The sequence below is a fragment of the Kogia breviceps genome, chromosome 7, assembly GCF_026419965.1.
Source record: "Kogia breviceps isolate mKogBre1 chromosome 7, mKogBre1 haplotype 1, whole genome shotgun sequence".
In the NCBI taxonomy this organism is placed as follows: Eukaryota; Metazoa; Chordata; class Mammalia; order Artiodactyla; family Physeteridae; genus Kogia; species Kogia breviceps.
In genome coordinates, this window is record NC_081316.1 from 52,586,306 (window position 1) to 52,610,877 (window position 24,572).

The 24,572-nt window shown below is 35.7% G+C and overlaps 1 protein-coding gene across 6 annotated transcripts in view; it reads left to right on the forward strand.

Moving 5' to 3' along the window:
* GRM5 (glutamate metabotropic receptor 5) overlaps nt 1-24,572 on the forward strand; it is a 552,365-nt gene that overhangs the window by 190,526 nt on the left and 337,267 nt on the right. For all 6 annotated transcript variants that reach the window (XM_059070417.2, XM_067038305.1, XM_067038303.1 and 3 more), the window contains one exon: nt 14,294-14,543. In XM_059070417.2, the coding sequence (XP_058926400.1) occupies nt 14,294-14,543 (250 nt within the window). The remainder of the gene's footprint in view (nt 1-14,293; nt 14,544-24,572) is intronic.

The window sequence follows — 24,572 nt, forward strand, 5'->3', positions numbered from 1 at the left end:
ATACTATATATTGGTAGGCCACTATGCATCTTTTTCCAGCTCCATGTTCAGTCACCTACCATTGGTAGCTTGAAATTAGTCATAGTGGGAATATTTACACCATGGAAATGGGCACGCTAAAAATCAAGACTTGATTTTTATTGTCTAGACTTAAGAAATTGTTGAAGAAAATGTTAATTCAGATTAAACGTAGAAGTGTGTCATGTCTGTAACCACCATCTTGGGAATAGCACAATATAAAAATATAAAGGAATATTCTAGTTTTTGAAACTGTTTTCCAATTTAGCAAAGGAGTTACTTGTATCATGGATTGGTGAGCCAAGTTCTGACATACAACTTATTTGGTTTCACTTTCATCAAACATCTTAACATATATAAAAATTTCAGTCACCATTCATGTCAGAAATACACTGATTCATTCATGTCAGAAATACGCTGATTAGTCGATTGTAACCATACATTGGCTATTGACAGAAGATTTTGGCAAAATTCAGTGAAGGCATTTTATAATAAAGAGGATTGTATATTTTATCATTTCTAAATTGTAAGCTACATTTATTTTATAATCAGTAAATTTTGTAAAACACACACACACACACACACACACACACACACACACACACACACACACACACACACACACACACACACACACACACACACACCCTCCAGAGAGGTAGTCGTTAAACATTTACCACCAGATGTCCTTCACATTGTGGGAGTCAAGTAAACTCCTTGTCAAAAGCTAAGAAACAGAGGCATTTGCAAATAGTTTAAATAACGCCAGTGTTTTCCCTCTCCTGTATCAGATATCACTTAAGATATCACATCACATCTTGACTTCACCTATTTCTAGGTCTTTGTTCTTTGTTTTATTCTCAGCCAATGATGCAGTGACCAACTTTACATGGACTTGAAATAATTGCACATGGTTGCAGCTCAGTATTGCCTTGCCTCCTGTCTGCTATACCCACCTCTGACTATCTCCTGAGGAGCTACCTTGCTAAGGCAGCATGGAGCCAATTCATGATAAGAAAGAATATGGGAAATAATGCCCTGTGAAGGCAATATTTAACCATTGGCAAGTAAGAGACTGAAGACATATTCTTCTCCCTTCCTCCTGAACACAGCCTTGAGAATCAGTCTTTATGACTTCTGAAAGATGGTCCTATGAAATGAGCAGTCAAACAGCCTCAGAAACCCACTCTTGTATTAGCTTCCTCTCCTTCCCTCTCACTCTTTGTTTCCCTCAGCCTTGCATTATGGAGGACTGAGGCTAAGATACTTCTCATAATCATGTGGGGCAGGTGGAGAAAAGCTTGATAACATCTACTTCACTTGACTAAACTAGTCCTTTGAAATAGGGCATATCTAAGCTATTTGCCATTCAAATATAAAAATTAAAATTACCCAGACATCATTGAAGAGGGAAACAGAAGCTGTAAAAGAATGTGTAGTATATAGGTCTCATCACCTGTGTCCAATTAGAAGTAACTTTTCCTTCCTTTGAACTCTAACACCTATGTCCAACCAGTACTTTGTACCTTTATTATGTTATATACATATATATGTATACATATGTATGTGTGTATATATCATATATGGATATGAATATCTGTCATACATATACAAACATATATAAAAATGCCTATCATTATATATAGATACTCTTATGTCAGCCCCCATATGCTTATTAATATTGTATTAACAGACATATTTATTTATGTACCTGCCCCCTCCCCCAGCCTTATATAGTTTTTAATTTTTTATTCATTTCAATAAATTCTTGGACATTGAGTGGGATTCCTCTTAAAGGTATTGAATCTGGGATCAATGGAAACTGCCTAAGATTAGGAAACTAGTAAACTGGTCAATCTTCCTCCAACTATCCCCTTTTTTCCCTCAGATTAAGCAAGAGTTTTAGTAGCATTTATCAGTAAATAAAACCCTGGAGTCAACATACAAATGCTTGAAATTGGGCTTCTTTCTAGAAGAGAGCTAAAATCACAACCCTTATGAACCCAGGCCAGGAGATTTTTGCCCTTGCTTTAGAACAGATACTCCTTGGGAATTTTCAGTATTAAAAAAAAAAAAAAAGCAAACAAACAAAACAAAACAATAGTTGGTGACTCTGATTAACATTAACATTTCTTCCCCACAGGGTTCCAGTTATTATCAGTAAAAATTATAATTCTTTTAGAAATATATTTAGTGAGTTTTGTTCTCTTTGGCTTGATACATATGGTCAAAATGCATGTCTTGTGTCTGGTGGAAAGTTATTGCCATTATTGCAATCTTTTAACAAATGGACATGAGTAACTGGAGGAGGAAAATAAAATCTTGATCAGAATAAGCAGATCTTACAAAGGGTGGAATATCTCAAAAGACCAGCTGATACTTAATATAATGTCTGAGAAATTAGGTGGAACAGATGACGGAATGAGGAGTAGTTACATAAGTAGCAGAATTTCCCACTTTAGTGAAGACTAGTTTTCATAATGTTACCTAACACCTTTCCAGTAACTCTGCATTAAGTAGAATTTCTGACTCTTGAAACATATTTAATCTTACAAAGCAAACTTAGCTGGGAATTATCCACAAGATTCAGTGATGAAATTTGGAATGGAATGTATATTGAGAAATGGAAAATGGAATTTGAAATGGAGTATATATTGAGAAACAGAAAATTGAAATTTGAGCAAGCACGTGTAAGAAAAATGAATAAAATAGCTAAAATTCTCTTTATAATTATTACAACTTCATAAAAAATGTAGGAGGCAGATCTAAAATCCCACTTTGTGGATCCTGTGTATATTATATTATAGATAAAGAGACAAATTCACAGAGACCATGCAGGTGATAAGTTGAAGAACAAGATTTCAAACACTATCTCCTCACTCTGTCCAAGGCACAGGTTACTAAACTGTGCTGCCCTTCCTCATAGGTCTTATCTAAGTCCAGTTCTAGCCCTTTTGGGTCACAATGAATGCAGAGTAGCTTCAATACCAGAGCTCCTTTGCACAGCTATTCATAGGCGCTGCTCAATAATAATTTATGAATGACAAGTCAATGAACCTTGAGGGCTATGCTAAGTGAAGTAAGTCAAGCAGAAAAACACAAATACCGTATGATGTCACTTATTTGTGGAATAAAAAAACCAAGCTTATAGACACAAATAGTAAATTGGGTGGCTGCCCAGGGCTGGGAATGTAGGGAAAATGGAGAGATGTTGGTCAAAACATACAAACTTCATCTTATAAGATTAATAAGTTCTAAGAATATCATATACAACACAATGACTATAGTTAACAATACTGTAATGTACACATGAAAGTTGCTAAGAGAGTAGATCATAAATATTCTCACCAAAAATAAACAGGTAACTATGTGAAGTGATGGATAGGTTTGCTAACCTCACTGTGGTAATAATTTCACAATAAATATGTATATCAAATCATCACATTTGCACCTTAAATTTATACAATGTTATATGACAATTATATCTTTATAAAGCTGGTGAAAAAGTCAGTACTCATCTTCTAAAATGCTTTTATTCAACAAATACTTAGGCCACCAAGGCTCTGGAGAAAAAAGGGTAATTAATTAAGATGTGATTCCTTTTGTTGATTAGCTCACAGCCTCTTAGAAAGTCAAACTAATAAATAATTACAATAAAACATGAAAAACCTTGTGACATTGAAGTGAGGGTTAGCAATGAGAGCACAGTAGAGGATATCTACTTTGAATTAGGGTGCTAGAGAATTCTGTCTCTTTGAGCTGAGTCTTGAAGTATGAGCAGGCATTAAACAGAAGAACATCTCAAGAATAAGAAGTGTTGTGAAATTTAGAGATGTGAAAAAGCATGGTGTATTTGGTGGTCTATATATTCTTTGGTATGGCTGAAGAATGTGCCATATATTCAATACATAAAGAAAAGGCAAGCAGTGAGGCTGGAGAAAAAGCCTAGATGATACATAATAAAAGTCCTGGATGTCAGTAGAGTGTCCTAAGAACTTTACAGTCTACCCTGAAATGTATAGGATATAAAGCTTCTCTTTATATGTATAATTCAGTACTCTCTAATAAAGATATAATTCTAGCCATGTGTGTGATTTTAAGAAAGGGTAAAAAAAAAGTGAAATTAATTTTTAAACCACATTTTATTTACCCCAATACATCCAAAACTTTGTCATTTCAATATGTAATCAATATTATAAAATATTAATGGGATATTTTACATTGTTTGTTTCATACTGTCTTTGAAATCTATTTTTGTTTTTATGCTGACAGTGTCTCAGTTTGAATTAGCTACATGTCAAATGCTTATTTGCCACACATGGCCAATGGCTGCCATACTGGACAGCAGAGGTCTTATCTACAGAAGACAGTCACTAAGGCCATAATCCTAGAACACAGCATGGTTGACCCCCTCCTGAATGGAGCTCAGAATTTGGCAACAGTAACAACAGTACAGCCATTACACTACACTCCAGTTCCTGCTACTCATTTCTGAATCCTCCAGTGAAGGATGGTCCAGACAGATATTTCCAAAATGAGTTCCTCCTCTCCGTACTGTGGTAGTCACTGAGTTCTTCCAGAGGGATTCTAGCAACCACAGAACCCACACAGTGCAGATCTAAACTGGAGAAGGTTGTGGCAGCGGCCGCGAGCTGCTGTCAACGAAGTTACTTCTTTTGAGCAAAGGCTGTCAAGCGTGAGCGGTCTTCGCTGTGCGGCAAAGGATTTTCTGCTTTCAGCTGGTGATGAGTGAATTTCTGTGCTGTCATTAGATCCAGTTAGAATCGAGGATCAGAGGTGACTAGTGAGATAAAACAGAGGCACAGTGAAAAACTCACCAACCTACCCGACCCGTTGACACACAGTTCCGTACAGAGGTTTGTCCTTTCTGTGGAAATGGAATCTCTCTTAATGCGACATGCACTGCAGCAGGTTTCAGCTCTGAAGTTGACAGCTTACAAAGAAAGCAGAGGAAGTTCAATCCTGGAAGGTTAGAATGGGAATTTGGGTCATAGCTTCTGTCTCAACCTTTAATTTTCCTCTAGGAAGAATAGCCAGAAAAGAATCAAGGCAAAAACACCATTTTTTTAAGAAGATTAATAAAGTGATATGTTTTCACTTTGCAAATCTCAATTTAAGCTATAGTAACAAGTATTTTAATAATTAAAATATTGTATAATTTTAAATATAAAAAATCAAGTGTTTCCATTCCCATTGTCCCTCTGAAGTCCTTTCTCCCTCCACAGCGAAGATTTAGGTAATTAATTAGTAACAGGTGTATGGCATGTCTGTTTCCGAAAGCCGCCTCTTATTTTACAGGTCTTTGTCTATAGATAAGCTACAGTTCAGCATTGTATATTTTGTAGGAAGACTCTGATATTTAAATATCAATTCTCAGTAATGATATGGATTGGATCATTTAGAGCTAAATCCTACATGTCTATAATATTTCTAGTAATTGGGCAAAAAACGTGTTTGTTAAATACTATGTTTGCTTAGACGAATTCCATTTGGTAGTAGTATCTGGCATTGGATTCAAATGAAATACTTAGTGGTGGGTGAGCACCTTTGGAAGAGCCACAGAACTAAATTGAGCAATTCTCTCTCAGTGCTTCACGGGTAATAATTTACTGTAGGAAAAGAGCATGGGCTTTGAAATTTAACTGATGAAAGATGAAATTCCAGCTCGTCTGCTCCCTAGCTATCAATTATTTGGCAAATTCTCTCAGCATAAACTGTTTATAAATGTGGAAAATAATAGCTACCTCACAGGATTGGTTGGTTTAAATAATAATAGTAAGAGTTACTATTATGACTATTTTTATTTGAAGTGACTAGTACAGTACTTGGTACATATTAACCTTTTACCAGTTAATTCCACAAGATCTAGATAAATGTTCTTGATGATGATGATGGTGATTAAAACTATCATGTACTGTGAGTGCTTACTCTGTCCCATGTTCTGGTCTAAGCACTTTCCCTAAGGTACCCCTGTCTAGAAATAAGCAAACAAAATCCCTCCTTTGATTTCCACATTCTCTTCCAATTACCATCCTACTTCTTTGCTCTTCTTCACTGCCAAACATCTCTCAAAAGAATTGTACAAATATACAGTCTTCACTCTCTGACTCCTATTACACACAGCCTACTCCTTTATGGCTTGACTGTGTTGCCAAAAATCAGTGGATTTTTTCCACTATGCATCTCACTTTAATAGTCACACTGTTAATGTCCAAAAGAAAGTAAAAGCACATTGTTATTTTCGTTCCCATAACAATACGTTCTCTTGGTTTCTTCTCCATTGTCTTTGTCAGCTTTGCCTTCTCAATTAATGCATAAATATTTGAATTCTTTAGGGTATAATCAGAGCTCTCTTCTTTCACATCCTACACTTTCATCTATTACTGTTGCTATCCATATTCTGATGATCCCAAATAGTTCCAATTTTAACTTCTATTTTCTGAGCCAGAATGTCCTTATTCAATTTCCGATTTGGCATTTCTTCTTGGCAGAAATTTAAAAGTAAATTAAAAATAAATTCTAAAACTTGATTTTTTCCTCAAAACTTGATTCTCTTTCAGTTTTGTCTATCTCAGTTCAACCCAACTGTATGAACTAGAGTTATTGGAGGGACTAGATATCACAACTTTTGATTCCAAGGTTCAGCAACCTACATTACAGAACCAAAGATGACACTCATACTTGCTGTAATCGACATGTGTGACAGTTATAACTCTCATATATTTTTATTTCATTGATTTGATTTCATGTTATCTGCCATGTATGAATTTGAATGGTCAACTTGCACCTTTGCTCTGAAGATCAAACTTCTTTTTCTAGCCCCATTCCTGGTAGCCAAAAGAAAAATTCAGCAACATAGTATACCACTCCGTAATGCACTTGGCACTTACTTTTCTGACAATATCTAATATCCCCAGTTAGTATTCCCATAAATAATATTTTTATATGTAGTTCAAAATCTAAGTTACTAAGTTATGCTCTACTAGCTTTATTTTTCTGAATTCACTATTGGAGTGTTGCTCGAAAGTTGCTTACATACTCCATGCCTGGTGTAATGCCTAAAGTGAATTCGTTAAATGAAATCCTTCTAGTACTTCCAATAATAAAACACCCTGGATGAGATTCAGTAATGTCCTGCCTCACACTGAGTACTCTGCTATGTGGGTCTTGTCATAGAAAAACTTGAGGGTAAGATTTGAAAAAAAAAAAAAAAAAAAAAAGGAACCAAACTTGGAAATCTGTTTGTTAGCAAAGATTTTCATGGCAAAGGTATTTGCCATAATTTGTGGAGTCTTGATGAGAGTATATGATATATTTATATATAGTTTTGTTGTGAGGATAGAAGCACCTACCTTGAAGAACTTTGTTGTTTAGTGCCAGGAAGTAAACATAAACAAATGAATGCAATATAGAGTTTGAAATTGCCATGCTCATTTTACATGTGGCTATAATGGGAAAAGACATACATTTTTGAAAAGAGAAACATCTTTATAAAGAGATAGTGATAAAATAAGAAGAGGTGTTTATCTCTCTGGCTTTTCTCCCTCCTGGCTGTTTAACTAACCACTAGCTTAACTAAGACACAGCACACTCAATATGGGCAGTTTTGGCTAAGATCCCTTGATGAACGTTTATGGCCCCATGAAAGGATGGGAAGTGGTGATTACACTGACTGATTAATCCTGCCCACACATATTTTAGGTGGATGGTATCATAACAGGCAGTAACTCCAATGAGAAATGGCAGCATTTTCCTTCACTAGTAGTTGTCAACAAGATATACTGTTTATAATAGCAACAGGATATTAGGAGTAAAAGCCATTTGGAATGTATTTATAAATTATTATTTATATTGAGAATCTTAATTTCCTTTTTGAAAAAAAAGACAATTTGGGTCAAATAAAAGAGAAAAAAGCTCTAATGTGGAAGGCCAAGCTCAATAGTATTTTTTAAGTGCATTAAATTTCCTAAAGTGAATACTTTCTGAAAGAGTAGTTTTTACATTTTTTTAGCATCCACTTGATGATTGTATTTGAACAAATAAAGTAACTCTTCCAAAATTTTACTCTTATCTTTCTGTACCATATTTTCTGCTCAAGAAATCCCTGAATAACTATTATGTGATGATACATAGTTAAATAAGTGCATTTAGTACTCTCAAGGGGCTTACCGTTTTGGAAAATAGAATATACAAATATATCTGAAATATAACAAATAAATAAATATAAATAAATATATAAAGCAAGTACATAAATATATGTACACAATATAGAATACAGAATTTATATTTCAAATTAAGTCTAATACATTATAATACTTAGCACCATAACTCATTATCTGACTCTGGGAAATCTCCTTAGAAGTCCCCTAATGAAACACATTATATGAAGTGGATTATATTTTCCTAAGGAAAAAAAAAATAATGTCATGGGTTATAGTTTTAATCAAATTCTCAGTATCAAATAAATCATTAGTATGATCAACCTTGTCATAAAGGTGAATGAGGGACTTCCCTGGCGGTCCGTCCGGTGGTTAGAGGTTAAGACTCTGCGCTTCCACTGGAGGGGACGCGGGTTTGACCCCTGGTGGAGGAACTAAGATCCCACATGGTTTAAAAAAAAAAAAAAAAAAGTGAAGGAACTACAATTATAAACTTTTCTAGCAATTATAAGTAACAAAAATTATGCTCTTCAGTATTATAAAATAGATCACCAGGCTAAAATGTGTAAATATCTAGAGTCTACAACGTGCCTAGTATCATACCTGTACTTAATTAATTAATCCTTGAAAAGCATGGTGGAGTATGTCAGTTTAGTTCCACAAGCATCGCTAGGTGGCGCTATGGAGAAGATGTGGTCTATATCCTAAGTAAGTTACAGTCAGGGCAGTTGAGTTGAACCAGAAAGAATGGGTAAGATTTCAACATAAAGAAATGGGAAAAGGGTATTCCAAGTAGAAGGAACATCATGAATAAAAGTAAATAAGTGGGAACATGTGAGCCATCTGAGCTACACATGAAAGAGCATAATAAGAAGACCCCCCCACACCAAATGAGACATTGGAGATGATAAGAGGTATGTTCCCAAGTAAGTTTCTATGAAGGGAATAATGAGGGTCTGATTATGGTGGGGGAAGTAAGAGTACAATGGAAGAAAGGAAATGAATGTCAGAGAAAGGAAAATTATTTGTTATCTTTTTAGTATGATTCTGTTAATTTAATTTTTATTCTTACAATCAAGTTTCTTCAACACACATATTTATAAATTTGAGCCATATCTCCAATAGATATTTTGCAAGAAAAATACCTCATTTACCAGATGTAGCCTATCTATGTTGCCATTCTTTATTATCTTTATCCAGAAGTATGTTTAAGCCACAGTAGCACAGTATTTACTGAAAGTGAATTGTTGCCACCTGAAATAGCAGTGGTCTATGATTATGCATTGCATACTAAAGGATTGTTCCATGCCTGTACCTTTAAACATAAAGTGCAAAGATTCTCTCTTAGGTTAGAAGAAAGATTTAAAGTTATTCTTTAGCAAGTCTTGTTTGCATTGTGTACTTTGTAGGCACAAATGGAGTCAGATGCTTCCAGATCCCAGCTGACATAATACAGGTCAAATAGTACTAGTGAAAGCAACTAGCTTTAAATAGCATTTGAGGTTAAAATATTGGAATCCCTTATTATCCAGGGGAACATTGAAGCCATTGGAAAAAAATCTAGATGTTCTGACTGTTTTGACTATTGTACAATTCTGTCCTTCAGATTTTAAGTGGAATAATGTTACATAATCACTCAATAGAGTGATACATTCTATACACAAATGTTGCAGTTCTGATGACAGGTAGAATAATTAATTGCACAAATATTTTCATCTTGCAAATTCCCACTTGGTGCTGATTACTTTGTACCACTCATTCATTCACTTATTTTTTTACTCAACTTGTGTTAATTATCTTCTAGGCCCCTTTGGGGACTTAAGAATACACAAGAGAATCATATTTATGTCCCAAAGGTATAAAGTCTTAAAGGAGCAGACACAAGTAAAGACAATTTTCTATTGTAAGATCAAATGAGAAACGTAGGAAGGGATACATAGATTGGGCAGACTTTGCAGAGGAATTCCTTGAGCGTGATATTAAAGGAACAGTAAGTAGAAGGTGATTTGACAGGAGGAAGGAAAATTAACTGGACTATTCTATTTTAATTTAGATGTCACATCTTGTTGAAAACCATCTCAATTGTAAAGTCTTTCTGGCATACGAGAAATGACTAATATGATTTTAAGTAGAGCATCTGCTCTTAGAATAAATGTGAATTAAGCATTCTGCCATGGTTTCAGGATTGGTATCTTTCATGATATAAGAAAAAAAATAAACCTTGATCCTATTTTACATTTTTATCCATTAGGCTCTCATTCTGTGGTTGAAATGGAAAAAAAATGCGTACAATGTAGCCAAATCTAACTGATGTGATAGAAACACAGAACCAAAACAAAGTGATATATAAGCAATTGTTTGAGATAAAATTTGATTCTGATCAATTTTGCTCTATAATAATGCTCTTTACAAAATTAGCTACCCCCAAGTTCTCAAGTTATTTTCACTATAGAGATTGTATTTTAATAATTGCATGAGTATATCTCACCAGAAATATACAAGGATATCTAAAGATAGTTATAAATTAATATTTACTCTTACATTTGACTTAAGGAAATTATAGGAAAATTTTATCCTCACTATCAACATGCTGAATTTCTTTATTCAGTAATGTTCACTTGGCATTCCATTTAAAATTTTCCATATCTCTCTCTAATTTCAGTAACTTTTAAGTCTGTTATTTAAATTGTTTTCATCAAACTTGTACTTTAATATTTTTCAAAATCATGTCATGCAGAATGGCTTAAAGTAAGAAAGAGCACTTTACATTTTTCTTTTCTGGTTTTCACCTTCATATTTCTAAGTAGTATGAATATATGCTTACTTTTTTAATGCCTACTTTTTAATTTATGGAAAGTAGACATCTCTTAATTCACATATATTCTTATTTCTTCTCAATATAATTGTATTACTAGATTAATCTCATTTTTTTCAGATTCAACTAATTCTGTTAGTCATCCCTCTTTTGTTTTCTATATATCTTGACTTCCAAATAGTGAGTGGAGTATTTTAATATCCTTCCCTTTCTCATCAACTCTCCCTGCTTCCACATCTCAACCTAAAATCTTCCTCTGTTGTAATTTTCATTGGAAAGATTGGTAACATATATTTTCTATTGCATAATAAGTTTTCTACCTTGCCTATATGTGGACTTATACAATTGAAAATTAATAATTGACATTTGCATCATTACAATTATAGTGTGAGCTAAGAGTCAAGTCGGACTACGATTATATTTAAATCTCATAATTCCAAGCCACAGACCCTCTGCTACTTAAAGAAGAATGTCTAATAGATTCCTTCTTTCTTTTGCCAGATGCTTAATTAAAGCCACAGACTAGTTTCATATTCCTTTCTCTATCACCTTTGTTTCCTTGTTGGAAAAATAAATCTTTGCTTCCTCACCTTTTTTTCTCATTCTATACAGTGCTTGAAATCTATTTCATTTTCTTCAAGAAGCCTATGAAATTTTTATAGTTTCTCCTTTATTTTTAAATATACAATTCTAAAATGTAGTCATTATATCAACTACTGAAAATCTAAACACTTCAAGCTTCCCAATTTTATTGGAATACATATTCCCATTTTAAATTCCCAACTTAGAATGGGTTTCTTTTATTAACTCAAAATTAGTATTCTGCAGAAATTTTTATGTTACACATATATTGCAACTGTTTCCTATTTTAAAGAATAATTCTTGGGCTTTGCTCTAACAAAATCATATTTCCCCCACTAGTTTAAGCTTATTTTTTAGTCTAATGTTCAGTATTAATGCCATTTGCTCCATGATTTGTTTTAGTTGTTCCAAGAGAGGGCATCTTAACTTTGTTTAGAATATTCTTTATAACCCCAATATGTGCAATTAATTAGGTTCAGGCTATCTATAAGATATTTTACATACATAAAATATAATATAGAAAATACCCATATATTAGGCAGTGTTATCTGTGATTTTCATGTGATAAAGCTGAGATTTAGAACAACCCAAGCTAAATTAGAACTCAGATCTCTCTAATAACAAAGTTCTCTATTGCAAGCTGCTTCTATATATAACTTACTGTATAAACAACAAAAAAATGTTAAAACAAGGCTGTTGGGGAGGTGCTAAAGATTATAAATCTGTCAGGTATTTTTTGTTGTTTAACTATGAATATATTGAGAATTTTCATTATTGCCATCACAATCACTATGCACCTAATATCAAATTATTTATCCAAATGCCCCAGAGTTCTTTTTTTTTTTTTTTTTGCAGTACACGGGCCTCTCACTGTTGTGGTCTCTCCCGTTGCGGAGCACAGGCTCCGGACAGGCAGGCTCAGCGGCCATGGCTCACGGGCCCAGCCGTTCTGGCGGCATGTGGGATCTTCCCGGACCTGGGCACGAACCCGTGTCCCCTGCATGGGCAGGAGGATTCTCAACCACTACGCCACCAGGGAAGCCCCCCCAGCGTTAATTAAAGCATAAAGTGCAGAGTAGTCAATTGAACAATAGAGTTGGCTAAAAGTAATCAGAAAATAATAGATTACTCAGGTTAGTGTAAGACTAATAATTTAGGCCCCTTTGCACATTTTTCAGGAAGAGCCCTTTAACCTTTGTTAATTGCAAAATAACTACATCGCCTACCTGCCATCATCATAGAGGTTTCTTGTTGCTTTAATTCTGGAGAAGAAGGAAAGATGCAGCTGGGCCTACTAGTGTTTTTGGCTGGGACTCAAGCTGGCCTGCTCTGCTTTGCCCTTTACAGTTTGTTCATGAGGATCAACCTACACAAAAATCCACCCTCAAAGTCTGAGGCTCTCATTTACAACAAGCACCCCTGCTAAGATGGAGCACACACAGGGCCAGGAGGGAGAGGATAGATTTTCAAACCAATACTCTGCCATCTACTTGTTAAATGCGAACTTCAGTTTTATCAGCTGCGAAGGGAAGATAATAGTACCTTTATCACAGAGTTGGTGTAAGGAGTGTGAGCTCATATATATGAACTAACTTTCCAAACATCAAAATGTTACCTGAGTATAGTTATTTATAAATTATCTCCATTATCATCATACAGTGAAATGTATGCAATAGAATGACTTGTACTTCCTTATTCATTTGAGATTCACTCCTCCTGATGAAATGCCATTTCCTAGGTCTAGTTGATTGCTAGGCCACTTCCATCTCACAACTTTTCACCTACTGGGGATATTAACTCTGGGCAACTGTAAACCTAACTACCTCATCTGTTTTCTTATCTGTAGAAGGAGGTCATAATATATTTCTCAATATAGTATTCTGAGAGTTAAATGAGGTCACATATATAATAATCTTGATACACTTCCTGGCCTATAAGTGATTGCCAATATTGATCCCTATGTTCCATAATTTTTTTTTTTTTTTTTTGTGGTACGTGGGCCTCTCACTGTTGTGGCCTCTCCCATTGCAGAGCGCAGGCTCCGGACGCGCAGGCTCCGGACGCGCAGGCTCAGTGGCCATGGCTCACGGGCCCAGCCGCTCTGCGGCATGTGGGATCTTCCCGGACCGGGGCACGAACCCGTGTCCCCTGCATCGGCAGGCGGACCCTCAACCACTGCACCACCAGGGAAGCCCTCCATAATTTTTTAAGACCACCATCAGTCCTTAACCCCAAAACGTTACGAAATACTTTGGAATCATTCCCCCATATTTCGGTAATTTTTCAATGGTTATATATAACAAAACTTTAAATGTTTTAAGTGAGCTAATACATTTATCTGTGACAAGACTAAAATCTCAATCAAGGATCTGGAATTTTCACTTGGGACAAAACCACCAACTCTTATGATTACTTATAAAATATATGGATAAGATTCTATAAAATAAAATACTCTAAGATATTTGTACATCTATACTATATATGTATTGCATCTGTGTATAACGTCTTTAAACACAAAAATCTGAATTGGTGAGGCAAGAAGATCATATAATGAGAAACAAAAGGAAGTGAGACAGAATGAAAAGATAGCAGATAAATCCAACACTACCAGGTGACCTTCATGCTGCCAGCACTTCTCCATTCCAACTCTACCCAATGAATCCAACGTTCTCCCCTCTGCTTATCTGTTTCCACACAGGCAACTATGGAGAAAGTGGGATGGAAGCGTTCAAAGATATGTCAGCCAAGGAAGGGATCTGCATCGCTCACTCTTACAAAATCTATAGCAACGCGGGGGAGCAGAGCTTCGATAAACTGCTGAAGAAGCTCAGGAGTCACCTGCCCAAGGCCCGGGTGGTGGCCTGCTTCTGCGAGGGCATGACAGTGAGAGGTCTGCTGATGGCCATGAGGCGCCTGGGGCTGGCCGGAGAATTTCTACTTCTGGGCAGGTAAGTGACAAGGAGAAAATTCACATGGAAGTAAAGTCAGGCATTTGGGAAAATCAAAGGGTATCTTTTGGTGCCTAAAGACAGATGCTTTGGAAGCTTAATCTGTGTAGTGGAAGTAGAGCTTAAAAATCATAAAACACCAGAGCCTGAAAATAATCGTGGAAAATAAGTAGGTATGCCATGTGCTGATTACTGATAATGACAAGAATCAACGTATGAAAATGGTGAGTCCTTCAGTCCTCAAAAACTAATTGTAAGGAAATGAGAAGGATTTTTAAATTCTTGCATAATCCCCTTGGAGGTAAACACGTTTCAAACTTTATGCTGTTGCTTCTGAAATTGATTCTGAGAATGGCTACGTAAGCTTGTTTTATAAGATAAAATCTTAGAATTTGGGGCTGGAACGTGAGGAATTGCTTCTAGAACTAATTGTAAAAGCATTCGTAATTTGGCTCATTATTTTATATTGCAAAAGCGTTATCACATGGCCTGATCACTCACATTGTTACCAGACCAGTTTCTAAAAGATTAACTTCTGCAGGGACTGACTTTCATTATCTGAGTAATGCACTTGATTGGCACAGCTCAGCTCATTTCCTCCTGATCCTGTTGAATCAGTGTATTAGGATTCTGCAAAGAAATAGAAACAATAATGTATGTCTATGGAGAGAGATACCCAGGAGTGTCAGTGTTACAGCTCTGATCTGAAAGCTGGCAGGCTTGAGACCCAAGAAAAGCCAATGTTTCAGTTCAAGTCTGAAGGTCAGAAAAGACTAATATCCCAACACAAGCAAGTCATGAAGCAGTTCCCACTTACTCAGCCTTTTTCAGGTCTTCAATTGATTGGATGAGCCCACCCAATTTAGGGAGAATAAACGTCATTACTCAGTCTACCCATACTAATGTTAATCTCATCCAGAAACACCCTCAGAGACAGAATACCGTTTGGCCAAATGTTTTGGCACCCTGTGGCCCAATCAAGATGTCACATAAAATTTATCATCACAGTCCAAGTCAACACCATAGTTTTAACAGGTGAATGCAGTTCACCATTTCATACCTTTAAAAACTTATCATGTTATCACATATCTTTTCTCAATAGGTAGCCAACTTAAAGAACACAGAAAACCTTCAGAACCATTGCATCTTTCTCATCTTATTGCATCTTACTGTCCAAAATAAAAAGCCAACTTACTTGTTATTAACTTTTGATGGCTCATTATAGAAAACATGCTTCCTTTATTTTCAGAAATATGTTACTGACCTTCTGTGATCAGACTTCGCTTCTACTCGGCTACATTTTATGACAGCCAGTTTAAGTACCTAATTCTTTTCTGTCTGAGCTGACGGCAATAGATTGATGGGACTGTTTTATATGAGGCCAACCAACCTTCATAAAAATGATATTGAGATTCCTTTCTCATCAATGCCATACATTTTGTCTAAAATCATCCCTAGTTGGCAGGAGTGATGCATCAGTTCATTTCATGTAATCCAAGAACATTCTCACTGCCAATATTCTGAAAGTCCGAAGTGCAGTGTTACCAGTGGCATAAAAAGAACAAGAAAGAAAGACGCTGGCTTTAAACAGTCCTGTTTTTCCTTGGTGGGGGGATGGGGGATAAGGGATTCTGTAGCTCTTATCTGCTGCTTTGCCAACATTAATAAAACAAATCAGCAACACTCGTTTCTCAGCCATATGTTATGTCACAAATTTTTTTGATCACATGTACCCCAAAAAAATAGATTGGTATTTACTGTATTTGCCATTTTCCATCTACATTTTTTGCCAGCAGTATTACAAGGCCAAATTTCAATATTTTGTATATTTAAAATTTTATTCTGTATATGCTGTTTATAAGAAGTTCTTTTCAAATCATTTCATCTCATTTATTGGCCAATAATAATTCAGCATTTGCTTGAGCATCAGTTCATCTTTGAGCAGTGTTGTTAGAAAACTCCTCCTTTCTCTGAATTTTAAAAATGTCTCTCTGTAGTTTCCACATCTTGGATCATATTATTTTCTTTGCAGGTGACATGTGATACTCTTTACAATATTTGGAAACAACATTATGGTCCTTAGTCCCCTTCATCTTCTCATGAAATTCCCACTTCTTCCATTCCTACTTCTTCATAGTGAAAAGGCACTGTGGGTATTAATAAAACCATTTATCAGGACCATTTAAGGATCATTTATCAACTGCTGTGTGCCAATTACTGCACTAACCACTTTACATGCATTGTTTTATTTAATTATTCATTTGACAAATATTGAGTGGCTAGTATCTGTTAAGATGCTTGGGATACATCAGTGAACAAAATAGACAGTCATCACTACCCTTATGGACCTTACAGATGATAAGTTAGATAGAAGGAAATAAGTGCTGTGAAAAAAAATCTAAGAACAACTTGCATGATGAGTACTATTATCATCTCCATTTTATAGACAGGGACTCTTAAGACTCAATAAATGCTGAGAAATAATATGATATATAGACGTATGCCACGAAGGCAAAATTTTAAATGTCTATGTAAGTCTAGAGACTGAGCAGTTAGCACTATGTTCTGCTGCTTCTTAGTAAGTTTAAAATATTCCTGTTCATAAAAGTGGTGGTCTAGGACACTGAGCAGAAAAGCAGAACTTAATAGTTGTAAGAGAATTTAGAACATCTATTCACTCTCATTTTACAAATGAGGAAACTGATACCACAAACGTTTGAATGACATGGTCAAGGTCACACAAAAGCCCAATTACCATGACTCAGAATCTTGTGCTTTTCTCTACTAACCTGTCTCCTATAGAATAGAAACAGGGGAGAAGTTATAATCTGACAGCAAATCCCTGGTTCTTCATAGATCCTCGGTGGAGAAAAAAAAAAACTATCCTAGATAATTCCAATTGAAGTTAGCATTTTTATATTAATGTTCCCTCCTAAAAACTCTTATTCAACTCACCCTATACTCCGCCTAGAATTTTAAGATAATTTTGTTTGCATATACTCCCCCAATCTCTATGCTCCTTCCTTCCCCTACCCCGAACTCAAACTTCAGTGGATAGTTACTATAAACTTGAAGTCAAAGCTAAGAGATTCAGAACTTCCTAGAGGTTTCCACATTTAACAGCTATAGTTACTTAAAAATGTATCCAGCTGCCTTGGGACAGGCATGTTTAATGGGTCATTCAACTAAAATGTTAGGCAGGTCTAAGAACTCTGCTGCCAAGACAACCTCATCTATCAACATATCTCACCATCTGTGTTGCACATATGTAGAATGTTAGAGTGATATAGACCTGGACACTGGCTCTTCTCATTTGAACTCTGGTTAATCTGTTGTCTTACTGCCAATAAAAATGTCCTCTCCAGGTCCCGGAAATAGTCTTGCTAAACACTTTAGCTCTGGCAGCAGGTTGAGATCAATGATCTGAATGGTAATGACATTTCTAAAGGGGTTTATTTTTCTAGAATGAATACAGTGTTTTAGATCTTGACTTGGGAAAATATTATTTGAGATGTATTATTTACAAGTTGTAAGCCTAAATATTAATGTGGAAACAAGGACCAATTTTTAGCAAATTAACAATGTAAAGATCGTTTTATCTTATCTATGATTAACTAAAACTATTTAGCTATTTGAATTAAGAATTTCTGTCCTTCAATGTTATGATAGTTACCAGGACGCAAGAAAAAATGTACTTAAATTTCAAAACTAATTGGGAATTATTACCAGTGTTTCTTTTCTTTATCCAGAGATTACTGATTTCAAGCTACATTTTTTTTAACTTTTAAAATGTTTTCTTAAATTGAAGTATATTTACATTGATTTACAATGTTGCATTAATTTCTGCTGTACAGCAATTATTCAGTTATATATATATATATACTTTTTTCATATTCTTTTCCTTTATGGTTTAATCTCAGGATATAGAATATAGTTCCCTCTGGTACAAAGTAAGACGTTGTTGTTTATTCATTCTACATATACTAGTTTGCATCTGCTAACCCCGAACTCCAATTCCATCCCTCTCCCACCCCCTGCCTTACCCTTGACAACCATGAGTCTGTTCTCTATGTCTGCGAGTCTGTTTATGTTTTGTGGATAAGTTGATTTGTGTCATATTTTAGATTCCACGTGTAAGTGATATCATATGGTTTTCATCTTTCTTTTTCTGACTTACTTTGCTTAGTATGATAATCTCTAGGTCCATCCATGTTGCTGCAAATGGCATTATTTCATTATTTTTTATGGCTGAGTAATATTCCATTGTATTGATATATATATGTACCACATCTTCTTTAACCATTCATCTGTTGATAGACATTTAGGTTGTTTCCATGTCTTGGCTATTATGAATAGTACTGCTATGAACATAGGGAAGCCTGTATCTTTTTGAATTATAGTTTTCTCTGGACATATGCCCAGGAGTGTGATTGCTGGATCATATGGCAACTCTATTTTTAATTTTCTGAAGAACCTCCATACAGTTTGCCATAGTTGCTGTACTATTCCACCCCTCTAGTTGGTCACAAAGCACCAAGCTGATCTCCCTGTGCTATGCAGCTGCTTCCCATTAGCTATCTGTTTTACATTTTGTAGTGTAGTGTATATATATCAGTGCTACTCTCTCACTTCGTCCCAGCTTACCCTTACCCCTCCCTGTGTCCTAAAGTCTGTTCTCTATGTCTGCGTCTTTATTCCTGTCCTGTCCCTAGGTTCATTAGAACCTTTTTTTTTTTTTTTAGATTCCATACATATATGTTAGCATATGGTATTTGTTTTACTCTTTGTTTCTTATTTCACTCTGTATGACAGACTCTAGGTCCATCCACCTCACTACAAATAACTCAATTTTGTTTCTATTTATGGCTGAGTAATATACCATTGTATATATGGGCCTCATCTTCTTTATCCATACATCTGTCAATGGACATTTAGGTTGCTTCCACGTCCTGGCTATTGTAAATAGAGCTGCAGTGAACATTGTAGTACCTGTCTCTTTTTGAATTATGGTTTTCTCAGGGTATATGCCCAGTAGTGGGATTGCTTGGTCATATGGTAGTTCTATTTTTAGTTTTTTAAAGAACCCCTATACTGTTCTCCATAGTGGCTGTATCAATTTACATTCCCACCAACAGTGCAAGAGGGTTCCCTTTTCTCCACACCCTCTCCAGCATCTAGTGTTTGTAGATTTTTTGATGATGGCCATACTGACTGGTGTGAGGTGATGCCTCACTGTGGTTTTGATTTGCATTTCTCTTGATTTTGCATCATAATTAGTGATGTTGAGCATCCTTTCATGAGATTTTTGGCAATCTGTATGTCTTCTTTGGAGAAATGTCTATTTAGGTCTTCTGCCCATTTTTTGATTGGGTTGTTTTTTTTTTTTTTTGATATTGAGCTGCTTGTATATTTTGGAGATTAATCTTTTGTCAGTTACTCCATTTGCAAATATTATCTCCCATTCTGAAGGTTGTCTTTTCGTCTTGTTTATGGTTTACTTGGCTGTGGAAAAGCTTTTAGGTATCATTAGGTCCCATTTGTTAATTTTTGTTTTTTTTTTCCATTTCTCTGGAGGTGGGTCAAAAAGGATCTTGCTGTGATTTATGTCATAGAGTGTTCTGCCTATGTTTTCCTCTAAGAGTTTTATAGTGTCTGGCCTTACATTTAGGTCTTTAATCCGTTTTGAGTTTATGCTGTGTATGGTGTTACGAAGTGTTCTAATTTCATTATTTTACATGTAGCTGTCCAGTTTTCCCAGCACCACTTACTGAAGAGGCCGTCTTTTCCCATTGTATACTCTTGCATGTTTTGTCAATGATAATGTGACCATATGTGCGTAGGTTTATCTCTGGGCTCTTGATCCTGTTCCATTGCTCTATATTTCTGTTTTTGTGCCAGTACCATACTGTCTTCATTCCTGTAGCTTTGTAGTATAGTCTGAAATCAGGGACCTGATTCCTCCAGCTCCATTTTATTTTCTCAAGATTGCTTTGGCTGTTTGGGGTCTTTTGTGTTTCCATACAAATTGTAAAATTTTTTGTTCTAATTCTGTGAAAAATGTCATTGGTAGTTTGATAGGGATTGCACTGAATCTGTGGATTGCTTTGGGTAGTATAGTCATTTTCACAATGTTGATTCTTCCAATCCAAGAACATGGTATAACTCTCCATCTGTTCGTATCGTCTTTAATTTCTTTCAGCAGTGTCTTATAGTTTTCTGCATACAGGTCTTTTGTCTCCTAGGTAGGTTTATTCCTAGGTATTTTATTCTTTTTGTTGCAAAGGTAAATGGGAGTGTTTCCTCAATTTCTCTTTCAGATTTTTCATTGTTAGTATATAGGAATGCAAGAGATTTCTGGGAATTAATTTTGTATCATGCTACTTTACCAAATTCATTGATTAGCTCTAGGAGTTTTCTGGTAGCATCTTTAGGATTCTCTATGTATAGTATCCTGTCAGCTGCAAACAGTGACAGTTTTACTGCTTCTTTTCCGATTTGGATTCCTTTTATTTCTTTTTCTTCTCTAATTGCTGTGGCTAAAACTTCCAAAACTATGTTGAATAATAGTGGTAAGAGTGCACAACCTTGTCTTGTTTCTGATCTTAGAGGAAATGGTTTCAGTTTTTCACCATTGAGAATGATGTTGGCTATAGGCTTGTCATATATGGCCTTTATTATGTTGAGGTAGGTTCCCTCTCTGCCTACTTTCTGGAGAGTTTTTATCATAAATGGGTGTTGTATTTTCTCAAAAGCTTTTTCTGCATCTACTGAGATTATCGTATGGTTTTTAATCCTTCAATTTGTTAATAAGGTGTATCACATTGTTTGATTTGCATATATTGAAGAATCCTTGCATTTCTGGTATAAAACCCATTTGATCATGGTGTATGATCCTTTTAATATGCTCTTGGATTCTGTTTGCTAGTATTTTGTTGAGGAGTTTTGTATCTATGTTCATCAGTTCATCAGTTCATCAGATATTGGCACATAGTTTTCTATTTTTGTAACATCTCTGTCTGGTTTTGGTATCAGGGTGATGGTGGCTTTGTAGAATGAGCTTGGGAGTGTATCTCTGTCTGCTATATTTGGAAGAGTTTGAGAAGGATAGGTATTAGTCTTCTCTAAATGTTTGATACAATTTGCCTGTGAAGTCTTCTGGCCCTGGACTTTTGTTTGTTGCAAGATTTTTAATCACAGTTTCAATTTCAGTGCTTGTGATTGGTCTGCTAATATTTTCTATTTCTTTCTGGTTCAGTCTTGGCAGGTTGTGCTTTTCTAAGAATTTGTCCATTTCTTCCAGGTTGTCCATTTTATTGGCATATAGTTGCTTGTAGTAGTCTCTCATGATCCTTTATATTTCTGTGGTGTCAGTTGTTACTTCTACTTTTTCACTTGTAATTCTGTTGATTTGAGTCTTCTCCCTTTTTTTCTTGATGAGTCTGGCTAATGGTTTGTCAATTTTGTTTATCTTCTCAAAGAACCAGCTTTTAGTTTTAGTGATCTTTGCTATCGTTTCCTTCATTTTTAAAAAATTTATTTCTGATCTGATCTTTATGAATCCTTTCCTTCTGCTAACTTTGGGGTTTTTTGTTGTTGTTGTTCTTCTTTCTCTAATTGCTTTAGGTGCAAGGTTAGGTTGTTTATTTGAGATGTTTCTTAAGGTAGGATTGTATTGCTATAAACTTCCCTCTTAGAACTGCTTTTGCTGCGTCCCATAGGTTTTGGGTCGTCGTGTCTTCATTGTCATTTGTTTCTAGGTAGTTTTTGATTTCCTCTTTGATTTCTTCAGTGATCTCTTGGTTACTTAGTAGTGTATTCTTTAGCATCCACGTGTTTGTATATTTTACAGTTTTTTTCTGTAATTAATATCTAGTTTCATAGCATTGTGGTTGGAAAAGATACTTGATATGATTTCAATTTTCTTAAATCTACCCCAGCTTGTTTTGTGACCCATGATATGATCTATCCTGGAGAATGTTCCAGGAACACTTGAGAAGAAGGTGTATTCAAAACAGGTATATACACCTGTTTTTGGATAGAATGTCCTATAAATATCAGTTAAGTGCATCTGGTCTAATGTGTCATTTAAAGCTTGTGTTTCCGTATTTATTTTCATTTTTGATGACCTGTCCATTGGTGAAAGGGGAGTGTTAAAGTCCCCTACTATGATTGTGTTACTGTTGATTTCCCCTTTTATGGCTGTTAGCATTCACTTTATGTATTGAGGTGCTCCTATGTTAGGTGCATAGATATTTACAACTGTTATATCTTCTTGTTGGATTGATCCCTTGATCATTACATAATGTCCTTCTTTGTCTCTTGTAGTAGTCTTTATTTTAAAGTCTATTTGTCTGATATGAGTATTGCTACTGCAGATTTCTTTTGATTCCATTTACATGGAATATCTTTTTCCATTCCCTCACTTTCAGTCTGTATGTGTCCCTAGGGCTGAAGTGGGTCTGTTGTAGACAGCATATATAGGGGTCTTGTTTTTGTATGCATTCAGCCATTCTGTGTCTTTTGGTTGGGGCATTTAATCCATTTACATTTAAGGTAATTATTGATATGTATGTTCCTATTAACATTTTCTTAATTGTTTTGGGTTTTTTTATTGTAGGTCTTTTCCTTCTCTTGTGTTTCCTCCTAGAGAAGTTCCTTTAGCATTTGTGTAAAGCTGGTTTGGTGGTGCTGAATTCTCTTAACTTTTGCTGGTCTGTAAATGTTTTAATTTCTCCATCAAATCTTAATGAGATCTGTGCTATGTAGAGCAATCGTGGTTGTAGGCATTTCCCTTTCATCACTTTAAGTATGTCCTGCCACTCCCTTCTGGCTTGTAGAGTTTCTGCTGAAAGATCAGCTGTTAACCTTATGGGCAATCCCTTGTATGTTATTTGTTGTTTTTCCCTTGCTGCTTTTAATATTTTTTCTTTGTGTTTAATTTTTGCTAGTTTGAGTAATATTGTCTTGGATTTAGCCTGTATAGGACTCTCTGCACTTCCTGGATATGATTGACTGTTGCCTTTCCCATACTAAGGAAGTTTTCAACTATAATCTCTTCAAATATTTTGTCAGTCCCTTTCTTTTTCTCTTCTCCTTCTGGGACCCCTATAATTCAAATGTTGGTGCATTTAATGTTTTACCAGAGGTCTCTGAGACTGTCCTCAGTTCTTTTCATTCTTTTTTCTTTATTCTGCTCTGCAGCAGTTATTTCCACTATTTTATCTTCCAGGTCACTTACCCTTTCTTCTGCCTCAGTTATTCCACTATTGATTCCTTCTAGAGTATTTTTAATTTCAATTTTTTTGTTGTTCATCATTGTTTGTATCCTCTTTAGTTGTTCTAGGTCCTTTTTAAACGTTTCTTGTTTTTTCTCCATTCTATTTCCAAGATTTTGGGTCATCTTTATTATCATTACTCTTAATTCTTTTTCAGGTAGACTGCCTATTTCCTCTTCATTTATTTGGTTTGGTGGGCTTTTACCTTGCTCCTTCATCTGCTGCATATTTCTCTGTGTTCTCATTTTGTTTAACTTACTGTGTTTGGGGTCTCCTTTTTGCAGGTTGCAGGTTAATAGTTCCCTTTGTTTTTAGTCTGGTCCCAGTGGGTGAGGTTGATTCAGTGGCTTGTGTAGGCTTCCTGGTGGAGGTGACTGGTGCCTGTGTTCTAGTTGGTGAGGTGGATCTTGTCCTTCTGATGGGCAGGGCCATGTCCGGTCGTGTGTTTTGGGATGTCTGTGACCTTATTATGATTTTAGGCAGTCTCTTTGCTAATGGATGTGGTTGTGTTCCTGTCTTGCTAGTTGTTTGGCATGGGGCATCCAGTACTGGAGCTTCTTGCCATTGGGTGGAGCTGGGTCTTAGTGTTGAGGCAGAGATCTCTGGGAGAGCTCTCGCTGATTGACGTTATGTGGGACTGAGAGGTCTATGCTGGTTTTCCAAAGTCCTGGACTTGGCTCTCCCACCTTGGAGGCTCAGGCCTGACACCTGGCTGGAGCACCAAGAGCCTGCAAGCCACACGACTCAGAAGCAA